This window comes from Sphaerodactylus townsendi, linkage group LG06, assembly GCF_021028975.2.
Source record: "Sphaerodactylus townsendi isolate TG3544 linkage group LG06, MPM_Stown_v2.3, whole genome shotgun sequence".
NCBI classification, from domain to species: Eukaryota; Metazoa; Chordata; class Lepidosauria; order Squamata; family Sphaerodactylidae; genus Sphaerodactylus; species Sphaerodactylus townsendi.
Window position 1 is genome coordinate 94,597,509 of NC_059430.1, and position 16,697 is coordinate 94,614,205.

The window sequence follows — 16,697 nt, forward strand, 5'->3', positions numbered from 1 at the left end:
TCTGACTGCAGGGCATGGAACAACTTGATAGCTGCAGACACCCATCAAGGCAAGTCAGGCCTTCCTTCCCGCTGTTTCAGATAAGGACTGAGGAGGCCGCTGCCTGGTGCTAATACCTTCAGGACTTCCTTATCACACTCAGACTTTCTCTGCTACTTTATTTTTCTTTTCATTTGGGGCTGATGAAACGTTTAAACCAAAGGAAAGATATTAATGCCCACTGGTCTTTTTTTATGCCGCACAATGGGTTCGCAGTACCCTCCAAGTCTTCGAATTCTTCTCTCGGCTCTGATTCTCGTGTATGAAATCTCTTTCATCCTCATATTTTATTTCTTTGTTTTATATGATCATCAAAGAAACCTTGATATCTACCCAGGTAAGTCTACAGATGTATTTTTACAGGTACCCTGACCTCTATTCACTTCAATTGGTAGTTTGATTTAGTTTAATTAAGAGGGAAAATGTAGTTCAATCAACTCAAGCTTTAGTGGATACTAGTATTTTGTGGAGGGTCATTCTGTCAAACAAAGGACTTTCAAGACTCATTGTCATAACTGGAAACTCTGGCTTGTCAGCTTGAAGCTATCTTAAACCCTTCAATGTCTCCCTTGGGAGTTCCTGGATATATGCACATTAATTGAATTTTAATTCCTCAAGTAATAGCTACATAATCAGCCAGCTAACATATTTCATTCCACCATTTTTGTACAAAAGACATTGGGCTGGATCCTACCAGCTTTTCTAATGAGAACAAAGAGAATACCCCCTCCCCCCCGCGCTGCTTGTCAACCCCTCAAAAGACTCTGCAGGGGATTCATATATATATGTATGTTTGTTTTACTGTTGTTAATTTTGTAAGCTGTCCTGAGACCTCCGTATAGGACAGGGTGTGCATCTCAATCAATCAATAAAATAAATAAAAGATCTGAATGGAAAAGCTGGCAAGACTCCAGCACTGAGAATACCTAGTGTTTCGCCAGAGGGGAAATAACAGAACCACAGAGTGTTCTGTGAGCAAATAAGCCATCTTGAGCACGTGATAGGAATGAAGCAGGGAGTGCAAAGCTATTACCCTACTTCCACCCCAAACACAGCTGTTTGAGAGAGGCAGAGTGGTCTTTAATTCATTCACAGGACAGGAAAACCAGCATCAAATACTGGGCCACCCTTGCATGGCTCAGAGCAGTAGCCTCATGGATAGATGGGAACCAGGGAGGAGATGAACCATGCAATCCTAAACACAGTTATATACCCTTCTAAGACCACTGACTTCAGTGGATTTAGAAGGATGTTAATTGTTCTTGGGACTACACTAAACTGTGCTGGGGCAGCGTTGTTGCAAGGATAAAATGAAGGATGTGAGAATGACATAAGCTACTTTGTATTTCTATTGAGGAGAAAAACAGGGTATGAATAAACAAAACAGTAAAAATTGTAGAATGGTGTTCTATAAGTGAACAACTGAATGGGGAAAAGAGAGCTGAGCATTTTCAAGGTGTATGTTGGCATAAAGTAAAGCCACATGGGGTCATTCCATCTACTCCTTCCTCTTTGGTAGTTTGGTGCCTGCTAGAGAGGGCTTGGTAATGATTAACAGTATCATCCTAAGGAGAATAACACCCTTCTAAATCCATTCACTTATTTGTTATTTTCATGTACAATCTGCCTTGCACAGTGGAACCAAAGGCAGATTACAAGTATGGTTGTGTGGGGTCTCCACTGTGTCTTACCACAGGATTAGAAACAGGGTTGCCAACCTCCAGCTGGCAGCTGGATATCTCCCACTATTACATCTGATCTCCAGGTGACAGATCAGTTCACCTAGTGAAAATGGCCACTTTGAATGGTAGACTCTGTGGCATTATACCCCTTTGAAGTCCTTCCCCAAACCCCACTCCTCCCCGGGTCCTCCCCAGAAATCTCCAAGTATTTCTCATCTTGGAGCTAGCAACCCTAGTTAGAAAGCTCAACTTTGTTAAAGCAAAGCAGATTTGGATCTGATTGATGCCTAAGTGAAAACCAAACAGGGTTTTTTTTTTAATGGGCAACCCACAATGTGAAGTTCTAAAATGTGCAGCTCAAAAAAATAATCTTCTGCATTTGTGCCAACAAATCCCTATTTCTGAAGAGTTTCTCCTGTCTGGACCAAGGCTTCTAGATGAAGTGTCAAGGGACTTTAAGCAACACAATATGCGCACACACACACAAGGAAAATGAACAGGTATGTTGTTGTGGTGTGAACTATACTTGCATACCACTGGTGCAGTTTTAGGGTTTGTTTAAAAAAATGACAACAACTGAGCCCCACAGATCATACCACCTCAACTTCCAGAATGAAAGAAAGGGGAGGGGATAAAAACAGAGAATGTAAATTAACAGTATTTTAAACAACACCATTCTTCCTATCCTGGCCCTTTTTTCTCCTGGGTGACTTGAATAACACATTCCATGACATCATGTCACATGTCCTACTAAGAGAAGAACACCGTATATTTTCAGCAATATTGTGCTGACTAGAACTGATCTGGTGCCTGCACCTTGTCTGCTAAGGAGCTCTTCTCCCCAAAACAGAAACAGCTGTACATGATAATGGCCTGCTTATCACTGGTGCAGGTGGAGCATCTGCTCTGGGCTGATTTTTAAACTAGCTCTTCATGACACCTCCCAAGCCTCTTGGGTGGACTTTGCCATGTAATTACCACGAAGGCATGGTGCAGTGGTTAAGAGTATCAGACTAGAATCTGGGAGACCCTAATTTGAATTCCCACTCTGCTATGGAAGCTTGCTGAGTGCCGTTGGGCCAGTCATTCTCTCTGTTTAACCTACTTCACAGGGTTGTTGATGGATAAAATGGAAGAGAAGAGGGTGGAGGTGTAAGTTGCTTTGGGTCCCCATTGGGGAGAAATGCAGGATACAACCACCAAATAAAAAAATAAGCTGTGGGGTACAAAGGAAGACCTGGAGTGGGAAGGCCAGCAGTTCTCCAAGTAACCAAAGGTCTGGAGCGCTGTGTGGTTTCCGGGCTGTATGGCCGTGTTCTAGTTGCATTTTCTCCTGATGTTTTGCCTGCATCTGTGGCTGGCATCTTCAGAGGACCTTCAGAGCATCTGTGGCTGGCATCTTCAGATCCTCTAAAGATGCCAGCCACAGATGCAGGCGAAACATGAGGAGAAAATGCTACTAGAACACGGTCATACAGCCCGGAAACCACACAACACCCCAGTGATTCCAGCTGTGAAAGCCTTCGAAAATACATTAACCAAAGGTCTTTGCTCCTGTAAGATGCTCATACAATGTTTTTGTTTCCTCAGAGCCAGTTGGTCAAATAGCTTCCCACTGGTGTGAGGCTTGCAGCTTTGTCCTAATTGCATTGCCTTGGATGTAGGCCCTTTTTATTTTAAAGGATCTTTTCTGCCTAGTACAGTTTATTCTCTAAAGAGTTTAGGATGCTGTATACATACCTCTTCCGGTCACCATCTTATTCTTCTAACAATACTGTAAAGCAGGTAGAAGGAGAGCAGCTGGATTAAGGTCATCCTGTGCGTGACATGGCAAAGCGAGAATTCGAACCCGAGTCTCTCAAATTTTACCCCAATATTGCACTTAATCATTAGTTGCCCTGGTGGCCCTCACAGGGGGAAAGGTCGGCACACAAATTCTGTAAATAAACAGTACAAATTCTGTAAATAAATAGTACACTAATTTTGAATGGTGAGAAGTTTCAAGGGGCAGTGCCACCAAGCTTAGCTTCATTTTGATGAGAGAGCAGTGGAGTGTCCTTGAAATATGTATTTTGTAAAAACAGAGCATAGTGGAAACAAACAAGCCCTCTCTAGCAGGCACCAAACTACCAAAGAGGAAGGAGTAGATGGAATGACCCCATGTGGCTTTACTTTATGCCAACATACACCTTGAAAATGCTCAGCTCTCTTTTCCCCATTCAGTTGTTCAAAGGATGGCTAGGGTTGCCAAACTCCAGATGAGGCCTGGAGATCTCCCAGAATTATAACTTAACTCCAGATTACTGATATCAAATATCCAGGAGGAAATGAGTATTTTAGAGGGTAGACTTTACAGCATTATACCATGCTGAGGTCCTTCTCCTCCCCAAACTCCAGACTCAAGCCCAAAACCTCCAAGAATTTCCCAGTACAGTTGGCAACCTTAGGATGGACACTGGAGGTGGTAACCCCTAATAAACCCATGCAACACAAGTGGGTAGGTGGCCTGCAGCAGCTACCCTACTGAGACATGCCCTATGCAACTAGAGCTAATGTCCTACTTTATCCAAAGGATGCTATGATGCCACCTATTGGTCATTGCAAAGTTTGTCTGCACAGCTGACAGTGGTAGGAGTAAGTCACACATGAGTGCTGCCCTGTTGATTTTGTGTCCAACATGACATTCATCTCTGCCACACAGTATTTCAAGATGTCAACATCATGGTGTTTTTTGGTTTCGCCTTCCTCCTGACTTTCTTGAGACGATATGGCTTCAGCAGCACTGGATTCAGCCTTCTTCTGGCTGCCCTGGCAGTGCAGTGGGCTGTGATGGTGGACGGATTTCTGTTCCATTTCTCAAATGGGAAAGTGAGGATCAGTCTTCAAAGGTAGTCAATGTGTACTGATATGCCTTTTAAAAATTGTGAGCAGCTGAGATTGAGGTGGAGAAAGGCTCCAAAAAGCCTTCCTTCTGCCTAAGGAGTTTTCCTCCAACTTTCGTAGCTGTTCCTCCAGAGGAAGAATTAGTTAAATTGGAGGAAGGCTCCTTAGATTGGAGGAAAGATTTGAAGTCAAGCCAAAAGGAAAGGAAGGATATTAGAGGGGCCAAGTATATTCCCCCCTTCCTTGCTGGCACTTCAAAGGCCAGTGGGTGGGGATGGGAGATGTTAACCAAATAGATTTGTATGTGTCAGGGTTGCAATGGGCAAAGGCATCAATCCCCTGGCTAGCATGGAAAAAACACATTTATGGTGAGTCCTTCAGTATTTGGGATCTTAAGCCTGTGTACACCCAGGTCCAGATTCAGATCAACAACGGAGAAAATGAAGATGGAAAGACTCTCATAAAAAAGATGTTTTTATTGAAAAGCCAAATTGATCTAAGCAACATAGTAAAGCAAAAACAGCATTACAGAAAGGAAAAAATGTCAAGTAAATGCAACACAAAACCTTTGCCCAGTAAATCTGCCAACCTACTGGAGAATGAAACTAAAAGGGCAGCAGCAAAGAAGCAATGTAAGTGTCAGGAGCTGAAACTGACAGAGGAAGGAGACTTGGAGTCAGATCTATGAAGCAGAGAAGCAGGAGACCAGCCATGAGACTGGAGTCCCAGACCAGCTACAAAAAGTGGGGCTGAGGGGTAATGCTTTATATAATCTTGCTGAGATTAAGGAAGGGGCAGGTTATTGGCAGTGGGATCCAGGAATAATAGAAGTACAATATTTTCAAGATGAATCAGACTGAAAAGAAATCCTTTGAGCGGATTTTTCTCCCTTTACATGGAGAATCTCTAAAGTGGGTTGAGAAATTCCTTGATGTTTGGGGTGGAGCCTGGGACAACAGGGTTTTGGGAGGAGAGGGGTCTTAGTGGGATATAAGGCCACTTTGGAGCTCACCTCCAAAGAAGCCATCAGCTCTAGTGGAATTGATTTTGTTGTTTTGAGAGTAGGTGCAATTCCGAAGGATCGCCAGGCCCCACCTGGAGGTTGGCAACTCTAACTAGAACTTTTTTTAATGTTCCTCTCCTTCAAGGAGTTGGGCAGCATGCCCACAGCAACCCTGTGAAGTAGGCTAGACTAAAAGAGAATAACTGGCCCAGGACCAAACAGTGAGCTTCATGGCTGTGTGGGGATTTGAACCTGGGTATCTCCAGTCCTAGTGTAATCATCACTCCAGTGTAATTCCAACAGTTGTATGAAAAGGCTCAATTCTCTCCTTTACTGCTGAGAAAAGGAAAAGATAAAAGGATTTCCTTGCAGACATATTCTGCTTTGGGATCAGAAACAGGTGTAGTCTGGGGTAATTGGACAGACATAAAGTCCCATTGCTGAATGATCACTGAATCCAGTTTGTCATGTATTGTCGAAAACTTTCACGGCCGGACTCAACTGGTTGTTGTGGGCTTTCCGGGCTGCGTGGTCGTGGTCTGGTAGATCTTGTTCCTAGTGTTTCGCCTGCATCTGTGACTGCCATCTTCAGAGGTGTATCACACTTCTCTCTGTGATCGATGCCAGCCACAGATGCAGGTGAAATGTTAGGAACAAGATCTACCAGACCACGGCCACACAGCCCGGAAAGCCCACAACAACCACCAGTTTGTTATGTTAACTTCTTGGCTGATATTCCTCAATAGCGTTGATCTCTGGACCTTCGAAAGGATGCATAGATCCCTCCTGTGTCTCTGAGAGCAATCTGCTGATACCTGGATGCAGATTCCTTGAATTATATTTTTGCACAGCTACCTGTTACATTTACAATCTCAAAATTAATGGCCTTGCCTTAGACACTCCATCTTCTTTCTCTGAACCCCTTCACAAAATAATAACAACAATAATAACAATAAATGTGTCCATTAGCTGGAGAACAAGCATTTCAGTGAGTGCATTAACCAACACATGTAGCCTATTGTGAAAGTAATTACAAATGTTGGTATCTCTGCTCCTGCTTAAGCCTCTATTGATTTCTTTTTAAAGAAAAGGGCATGCAAGATTTTTCAGTGTTCAACACTATTAGCATAGAATAGATTAACAGAATCAAGGACATCCAGCCAGTCTTGTGGGAATTACGCGAATCTTCGTGCATTCACTCATTCAGATATTTATCTGCTGGTTTTCACCCCAATGGGAACCTAAAGCTGCTTACAGCATAATTCTCTCCTCCATTTATCCTCACAACCTTCCTATGCAGTAGCGTAGGCTGAGAGTGTATGACTGGCCCAAGGTCACCTAATGAGCTTCCATGGCAGAGTAGGGGATTCAGACCTGGGTCTCCCAGGAGTCTGACACTTTAGCCACCATACCTCACTGCCTCTCTTCTTGGCTTTACTTTAGGTCAGGAGAAGTAGCATGCAGTTTCTAAACAAGTAAAGCAGACTCCAGCAATTTATCTGTCAAAAAGTCCTCCGTCAAAAGACAAAAAGTAGAACACAGTGATTGATCATCTCGAATAAATAGGGAGTTTCCAGTGGGTGAATGTCTGACAAATGGGTCGGCTTAGTTGTGTATCTGGCACCAGCAGACTTCTTGATGGTCAGATTGCTTTCAATGTCCCAGGGTAAGGGAGCAGCCCACTGGGAGCACACAGAGAAATCAGGATAGACATCAAACACAAAGCCCTCCATGACAGCAAGTCTGATGGTCTGGATTCTTCCTTGGCAAGAATGTCAGAAGGCATAGGATGGTACAAAGCGCCCTCTTTTGATGAAAGGGCGGAGGGAACAAATCCATTTGCCCAAGACTTCTGGCTACCATAAAAAATAAGGAGAAGCAGGACTAAAAGGGGCAGATGTGTGTTTTCCAAGGAGAGATAAAGCACAATGACCACAAGGTGGATGTGTGCTTAACTCCCGCCCAGCCATCACTCCTTCACTGCAAATTCCCTCCCCCTCTTCAGTACTGGTAGAAACTCCCCTTGTAACATGTGGTTCTGCTGAGGAATGATAACCCTCTGGTAATGAGAAGGCCTCCCTTTTCTCATTCACTGGCAGAGCTAAGCAACTCATTACACAGGAAGTCTGTGGTAGAATTTCCTAACATATTTGTCTGCAGCCCTGAAGCTCATCTATGAAGTGACTTTATAATATTAGTCTAGAACAGGGGTGTCCAACTCTGGCACTTCAGATGTTCATGGACTACAATTCCCATCAGTCCAGGCCATGCCAGCAGGGGCTGATGGGAATTGTAACATCTGAAGCACCAAAGTTGGACACCCCTGGTCTAGAAGCAATAGATTGCTCTCCAGGGTCTAACGGAGAAAGGTCTTTCCCAGTAGCTATTCCCCAAGATCTTTTTCATAAAGCCAGAGAGGCCAGGCAGGACTACTACCTGGAGATCTATACACAAAGCCACTAAGCTATCGTACTCCCTGCCATAACGAAAGAGTTCTCAATTTGATGTGTCCATGGGACAGAGCGTCTGTTGGGTGCTTTACCTTTTACCTGGGTATCTTTTGCTATCTGTGTCCCCAGCATTATCTGTTCCTTCTGCTGGGGGGGGGGGAAGGGGGAGTAGCTGTCCTAGCGCCACTGATTTGATCAAAAGTGAATTAAATTTGAAATACTAAAAAAGAAACCATGGAGCTCTCATGCAAGTTTAGCATTTGTGCCTGACCCCGCTCAGGATTTGTGGAGGGGAGGGGGGGGGGACATAATGGGATGGGAGAGCTAACCTGTCAGACACTGTGGGTCCCTAGAGGGGAGAAAAGTGATGCAGAAATATCTAAATAACTACATAGATAATAGAGAAGATGAGGGACATACAAGTAATGGAATGAAATACAATGGGAGTGTTGTTCGAGGTGTGCCCTTAGGGTGGAACTGGATATTGCTAGAGATACGTGGCCACTACTGAACACAACAGCTTTGTGCCTTTCCTCTGCAGTGTTTAGCAAACAAAAAGGTGAATAATCTGATTTCAATCTACTTCAGACTTCCCTCCACCTATGGATACCAGCCAATGACTTGGTGCAAGGGTGGCAAAATTCAAAACAAAACAATGGCATTTCCCTCGTTTCCACTGATAAGAGAAAAAGAAGAGCAAGCTTGTTTTCAGCAGCAGCCTCCTATGATGTCCATGTCTGCTGTCAGCCTCTGACTGATTTGTCCTTGTTCTCTCAGTAACAGTGTGCTGCCAGGAGAAGACGAGGGGACAATAGCAAATCACATGCCCCAAGCCAGGGCTGCAGGCTTAGAAAACAGGGCAGTGGGTTAAAGAAAAGGAGTCAAACAATGCTTTAAAGTCCAGTTTTCTCTCCCTCTCTGCCTGATCTGTAGAAAAAAATCTCTTCCAGGCTCCAAAGCAATGCTATTTTTTTCTTTTCCTGTTGTTCCTCTCTGAAAGCATCTTAACAGCTGTTATGAGCATCCCCACGGTGTTGATTTCAGCTGGAGCTGTCCTTGGGAAAGCCAATCCGATCCAATTGATCCTGATGGCTCTGATAGAGGTGACCGTTTTTGCTGCTAACCGATGGATTGCTATGGATGTTCTGCAGGTACAGTAGCCCTCACCACAACAGAGATGTGGCACAAATGAAAAAGGATTCAGCCTCAGCTTTCAAAGTTCTTTTCAACTTGGGAGTTAATTATTGGCACCTGGGTTGCTCTGTTTTCACTCTCTCTTGCCTCTAATAATATATTATTATATTATTAGCAGGACAGTTTAGTTGGACCAACCTACATGGGATACTGAAAATCTGCATCTGGAACTCAAATGTGTAATTTGGTCCTTCAAAAAAAGGTCATTCAGCTGGAGGCGAAATGTTAGGCTTGTCAGCCCTTCACTAATAATAGGTTCCCTCTTATGGGGGCAAAGTCTTACAAAATCAGTCACACAACTCTAGGAATTCCCCTGGTCCCTGCAGTAAAGGTCACAGAGATTTAGGGGATTACTAGAGCATTGTTCAGCATGTTGGTGTCACTTTTGGGTCTCCGTCTGGAAGTGACATCACTACAACCACTGCCATTCCCCCACTACCACTCCTGTGTATATCTGTGGGGAACAGGGGAGCACAGGCAGAGGGTTGCTCATTAATAGTAGGCAAACAGGATCCCTGTCTAATATGGATCGAGGCCACAACTCTTAGGAGGGGGAGGAGTGACTCTTTGCCACCTTGAACTATTTCCACAATTGAAAATCCCCCTTCTCAGGCTGCTTTTAGCCTGATTTTTTCCCTACTAGAGCCTAATAGGCGAAGAGGTGTGGAAAGGTAGGGCGTAGTTTCCCCTCCCTTTGTCACTGGGTGAAGGGGAATAGAGTGAGCTCAGCAATGTGATAAAATGGCGCCAAGGAGGAAATTCAGGGATGGCACAGAAGCATGGAAAATATAGTAATTAGATCACATGGCAAGTGAAAACATTTTGAAAACGTTTTAGGGTGCAGGATCATTTAAAAAGGGGATTCATTTAAAACATTGTGAGGCTGGAAATAAAACAGATAACAGTGTAGAACTCCATTGAGGAAAAGTCTTATTTCCTGCCTCAAAACGTTTTAAAAGGTTTGTGTGGCAAGGGCCTCAGTTTCTCCCTGTCCAGAAAGTTTCTTCTTGTCAACTTTCCCATCCCTTACTCTACTGAGGCTCCTCACCTCCTTAAACTCCACCTTCCTCAGGCTCTATCTCCAAGTCTTAGGAATTTCCCAACCCAGAGCTGGCAATTCTCCTCCCATGTTATGTCTGTTTCAGTCCTTAGAGTCACTCTAGGACCGCGGTGGCGAACCTATGGCACGTCAGATGTTCATGGACTACAACTCCCATCAGCCCCTGCCAGCATGGCCAATTGGAGTGCCATAGGTTCACCACCACTGCTCTAGGATCTAACCTCCCATTATATTTTACCTAAGCGCAACTAAATGTTTTCCTGACATTCAGTGCTGGGAACTCAAATCTGAGACATACACAGGACCAGTCTGGATTGGGGCCACAGTATATGGGGAGAAGGTGTTTATGCCTCCCCTCCACCCCGCTCCCCCACTGTTTTCCTGATTCAATAACACTGGAGAGTGTTATTTGTACCATTAGGGTAGCAGTTCTCAATCTGTGGGTCGCGACCCCTTTGGGGGTCGAATGACCCTTTCACAGGGGTCACCAAAGACTCTCTGCATCAGTGTTCTCCATCTGCAAAATGGATAAATGTTAGGGTTGGGGGTCACCACAACATGAGGAACTGTATTAAAGGGTAGCGGCATTAGGAAGGTTGAGAACCACTGCATTAAGGAAACCTTGCTGAATTCCACCAGTACATGTAAAGCCCCCATTAGGGCATATGGTGCCCCCAGGGTCATTGCAGGTCCAAGAAAATGGAAGGGGTGGGGTGGGGTGGCTGAAGCCTTTTTCTTTTGTGTGCCATGGTGGGGTCTGGGGATCACCAAGAATTGCAGCTGATCTCCAGGCGACAGAGATCAATTCACATGGAGAAAATGACTGTTTTGGAAAGAGGATTTTGTGGCATTATAAACTGCTCAGGCTCCTCCGTTCCCTTCCTAAACCACACCTTTGTCAGGCTCCACCCCAAAATTTCCAGGATTTTCCCACCCCGGAGCTGGTCACCTTAGCCGTGGCACCAATCCAGATCAGATCTTGTGTATTTGGGAATTGAGCTCCAAGCGGCAAACTCCCTGTTGTGCAAACTCAGGAGAGAAGCGTATCATGTCATTAGGCCCTTATTTTCACATGTTGACTTGAATGTACCTTTTGTCACCCACATGTTACCCCCTCCCATACTCCCACCATGCCTGGTTCACTCATGCAGGTGAATCAAGTGATAGAATACCACGGTACTTGAGGGGTAGGAAGGACCTTTGGAGAGCACAAGTGGAAGGGGAGGGCCACACTGTGAAAGGCTCTTCGGTGATGAACACCCTGCAAATAGAAAACCGGCTCAGCAGGCCAAGAGAGGAGGCAGAGCTTTTCTTCCCATTTGGCCTGTTTCAGTGCACTGGCATACAGAGTAAAGGGACGAATGCAGGATAAATTCAGCACATGAGAAATGTATGGGGATTATGGTTGCCAGCTCCAGATTGGGAAATACCTGGAGACTTTGGGGGTGGAGCTTGAGGAAGGTGGGGTTATGGAGGGGCGGGACTGCCGTGGGGTGTAATGCCGAGGAGCCTACCTTCCAAAGTGACCATTTTCTCCACCTGAACTGATCACTGTTGCCTGGAGATCAGTTGAAACAGCAGGACATCTCCAACCACCACCTGGAGGTTGGCAAACCCTAATTGGAAGAGGGTAACCTACAGGAATCAGACAAAGAGTGAGGGATGAGTTAATCACACCCTGTAGATTATGACTCCCCTGCAAGGGTTCCATTTGTTCACAGTATCTCCATATCTGGCTTTGAATAAATTTTATCTTTATCAATGGCAGGTGGAAAACCACTTAAGCTTGATGTACGTCCATTTGTTTGGGGCTTATTTTGGGCTGATGTTAGCCTGGTGGCTGTATCATCCATCCCTGAGCCAGAAAGCGGAGAAGGAGACCTCAAAGCCAGCTTCCCATTTGTTTGCAATGCTAGGTAAGTCCCTCGATTGTGCAGTTGGGGGGTAATTAAAATGTTGATTTGGTTTCCTTAGAATGTAATGTGGTGGAGAAGGAAGGACTCTTCTCTGGGAGGTTCTTAGGTTGCAGCAAGCCCCAGTTACTTTTGCGCTCCTCAGACCTGCCCCTTGAGCTGTCTTCTTCGGAGAAATCTTCCTTCCAGGTCAAACTGGGATCAGGGCAATACCTGACAGCCACTGGGAATGTTGTTTTTTTAGGAGTAGTTGGTGTTGGTGGTTTCTAATGTAGCTGCTTTTATCTGCTCACATTCTTGTAAAGCTGCTTTGATTATAAAAGCAGCAGATAAATAGAGTAAATAACCAAAAGAGAGAAAAAGCCAAGGATCTATTCCACAATGGGAAGAGCCAGTATGGTGTAGCGGTTAAGAGGGCCGGATAAGTGTCTGGAACATCTAGATTCGAAACCCCACTGGTGCCATGGAAGCTTGTTGGGTGACCTTGAGCCAGTCATTCGCTTCCAGCCTAACCTACCTCACAGTGTTTTTGTTGCAGATATAAAATGGAACAGGAGAGAACAATGTTGTCAGCAATACAGGGGGCAGGGGGGAATGAGGTGTGAATATCGAAATAAGTGGATAAGTAAATAAGTAAACTTTTCCTCTGTGTGGTTTTGTCCAGTAAAATGACCCCCAGATGCTGTTATTAGCTGTCCAATAAAGAAAAACAAGCCCTTCAGACTTCCTCTCTTCCCTTCTCCACCCTCGGTCCCTGATCCAAATTGGGCCCTTGTGCACCTTTTTTAAATGCTGGGAGGATTCTCTTAGCATCCTGTGTAGCCTGATCCTGCAGCAGAAGGACAGAAGAAGGAAGAAAAAGATCAGGAGCATTTCTGGGAGCAGCCTGAAGCCAGCTCCTTTCTTTGATAGACATGCCTGTGGAACAACAGTTTGCTGTTTGCACCGCCTCTTCCGGCTGCAGTCCATACGACCTCACATGCCTAAAATAAATTACAAGCCACTAGCACCTGTTGTTTCTTTGTAAGGGTAATATTGCTGAGCAAGATATATTTACTCTGTTGAGGCTGGATTCCTCTTTCTGTGTGTGTAAACATAGAGCAGTCTGGCTCACTCTTGGCATGTAGAGAGACAACACAAGACCAAGGGCAACACGGGAAAATAGCAAACAGGGATCCCTGCAAGTAACATGATCTTCAGCTGTATCTATCTCAATGTGGGGTCTGGAGTTCCCAAGTAGTGTCCCAATGACAAAGGTCAGTTCCCTTGTAGAAAACGGCAGATTTCGAGGACAGGCTGTATGATACATCATCAAATCTAGGAGAAACAGAATGCCTAGAGTGCCATGTCGCTGCTGAGTTCCTTCTGCTCTTGAGACTCTGCCCTCAAAGGCACCCCAACCCAATTGCCAGTAATTTCCTAAGCCAGAGTGGGCAACCCTAATTAATGCATTTGATGGAGAGAGGAGGTGACCATTTCCACAGATTCTCCCCTCCCACTGAGCCTCATCATGACATTTCGTCTGGAAAACAAGCCAGTGCTTCATATTTGCTCACCAGCAATAGAGACCAGGGACTCAGGATTAGATAACCTCCACTCTAGTTAGGGCTGTCAACATCCAGGTGGGTCCTGGAGACCTCCAGATAATGGAAAACAGTTTCCTTGGAAGAAGAAGAGTGGATTTATACTCCACCTTTCTCTCCTGTAAGGAAACTCAAGGTGGCTTACAAGCTCCTTTCCCCACAACAGATACGTTGTGAGGTAGGAGGGGCTGAGAGTTCCGAAGAACTGTGACTAGCCCAAGGTCACCCAGCAGGAATGTAGGAGTGCCGAAACACATCTGGTTCACCAGATAAGCCTCCGCCACTCAGCTGAAGAAGTGGGGGAATCAAACCTGGTTCTCCAGATTAGAATCCATTTGCAATTAACCACTACACCACACTGGAGAAAATGCCTGCTTTGGAAGTAGGCTCTAATGGCATTGTAACCTGCTGAAGTCCCTCCCCAAACCCCCCTCCCCCCTCCCAAGGTCTCCTTGCATTTCCCAACCCACAGCTAACAACCCTAACCCATTCAGGATAATAGCGTACATTGCATGAGCTTTGCCTTGAAAGGACATATTCTCAGTTCTTTGCATCCTGCATCAAAGACAAATTTGAAGGAGGATTATGGGGTTTTTTGTTTGCCAAGAAAGCAAATGAAGGAGGATTATGGGGTTTTTTGTTTGCCAAGAAAGCCCCCCAAAACTAGTTGAATAAATTGTACTCATGATCTTGTTGGTCTGAATTCAGCCAGCTACTAATACTGACTCATGACAAGAAAAATGTCAGTCATTTCTGAGGGTTAGGATGAGTGGTGTATACACTGCAAGGACTGATTCCAGGGCAGAGAGGGATGTGGTGGATTGAACTGAAAATTTCAGGGGTATACCTAAAGAGGCCCTTTGCAGGCAGGGCATCTATGGATCTAACTGCAGGTTCTGGATCAAATCCAGAGTGTCTCTATGTATTCTTTAAAACAAAACAAAACCAGCAGTTTCATCATGGCATTAACAGGATCTTTCAAGAGACTGGCTTGCCTACCAGCCTTTTGTCTTTTCAGAAACATTGGTCGAGGCCCACATAAATCATACAGGTTTCTCTCTCTGAGAACTCCCATTCATGCTGACAGCAGTTTCAGATAGTAGGATAAGGAGAAAGGAGAATTGACACAGGTGCCATTGAAGTCATTGGGGCTAGAGTTTTCAAGGCCAAGATACTGAGGAAGAAGTTTTGCCTAAATATTTCATCTTGCTAGTGCGAGGACCCCGGGGTTGGAGAAGGTGCCTGCATTCTGTCCTCAACACAACCTTGTGAGGTAGCTTAAGCAGAGGGAGAATGACAGGTCCAAGGTTACATAGCAAGAAGGATCTCCCAGGTTCTAGTCTAGCACTCAAACCACTACATAGCAACAGTGAGTTTGATGGCATCATTAATGGAGTTTTGAGGCTGCAGGATTTCAGCCTGTAAATGGCAGCCTCTTGGTGGCTGACCTATAATATTGGCTTTGTACATAGTTGGTGTGGGTGGATATTGAAGTGAAGAGGGCTGCCTACAGAAAGACTTTGAAGAGTTGAAAGGTTTGCAAGGGCAGTGATGACAACTTTTCCTCTTGGGGTGGGGGAATCTACCAGGTACTCTCTTCCTCTGGATATTCTGGCCCAGCTTCAATTCAGTCCTGATCAACAATGAGGGGGACAAAAGTGTTGCCATCTACAACACCTATTTTGCAATTGCTTCAAGTACCGTCACTGCCTTTGCACTCTCGGTGGCTACCAACAAAGACGGAAAGATCAACATGGTAAGTGAGAACAGGTCTAGCTGGTGGGAATTCTTCCCAAAGCAGGACTCTTCAGAAGGAATGTGTTTGCTTCAAAAATTCTTTAAAATTAAATTTTAAGGTATATGTAGTCCTCCCACTTACCTGCCTGGGTTGAGGCCATCTCTAGTCCCAATGTCCTGCACTTTAGGAATCAAAGAGTAGAAGGAAAAACAGCCTCCACACAGGGATGCTCTGGCAATCTTCCTAGTCTCTATAGTGAAAGCCATAGAGCTAGGGTGACATTACATTGTCCCTGACCTATGCCATCTCCAAGCACTGCTCTCCAAGTCTCCTGCTATTTGCCAAGGCAGTTTGGGGAACCCTAACAGCCCGATCCAGACTGTGGCGGCGGCCAAGGTCAATGCTGCTGCTACACTGCACCATCACCTCCAGAGGGCTTTCCAGAGGTTCAGGGAAGGAGAAAAGAGCAAAAGCCCTCCATTGGAACCAATGGACATAGGCCATCCAAAAGGATGGAATAAATTCAAGGCCAGGACAGCAGTGCAACGGGCTGCAAACCCCAGGAATGCCCCACCCTGCTTCCCACACTGGCATCTGATTTGGATGCCAGAGCAGTTCTGCCATGACCAGGAATTCTGGCTTTTGCAGCAGAGCTGGGGGACACCCGACTGCCCATGTTTCAGGGCCTCTGCCAATGCATTTCCCCATTGCACCAGACAGACGGGGACCTGCAACTGCTCCACAGGTAGGTCCACCCCTTCCCCCCGGATTGGGCTGTAGGTGTACCTTTGGAAAGTCTTATATTTCTTTATTTTCTACAATATCTAATAGTAAAATGTTTGGGCCATGTACACAAGGCAAGTAAGAAGCATCTGTATACTTGGGGAACACCCCCCAAATATGTAGCAATAGTATTAGCAATAGAAGAGTTGTTTTTATACCCTGCTTTCCTGTCCCTTTAAGGAGTCTCAGTGTTGCTCCCCACAACAGACACCTTGAGAAGCAAGTGGGGCTGAGAGAGTTCTGAGAGAACTGTGACTGGTCCAAGGTCACCCAGCTGACTTCATGTATAGGAGCAGGGAAACAAAGCCTGCTCACCAGATTAGAAAAGTAGATCTTTGTAAATTAACAAAAAAGAGAATCCACTTCTAA

At 45.2% G+C, this 16,697-nt stretch overlaps 1 protein-coding gene across 3 annotated transcripts in view; it reads left to right on the forward strand.

The window, feature by feature from the left end:
• Positions 1–16,697, forward strand: part of LOC125434599 (RH-like protein) — a 24,752-nt gene continuing 8,055 nt past the window's right edge. The window contains exons 1-5 of one of the 3 annotated variants that reach the window (XR_007244805.1): positions 1–376; positions 4,423–4,609; positions 9,058–9,208; positions 12,080–12,227; positions 15,397–15,563. Coding sequence is in view for 1 of the 3 variants with exons in the window: in XM_048500127.1 (XP_048356084.1) it covers positions 214–376; positions 4,423–4,609; positions 9,058–9,208; positions 12,080–12,227; positions 15,397–15,563 (816 nt within the window). In the remaining 2 variants the exon portion in view is untranslated. The remainder of the gene's footprint in view (positions 377–4,422; positions 4,610–9,057; positions 9,209–12,079; positions 12,228–15,396; positions 15,564–16,697) is intronic. The other 2 variants (XR_007244804.1, XM_048500127.1) reach the window with 2 other exon arrangements.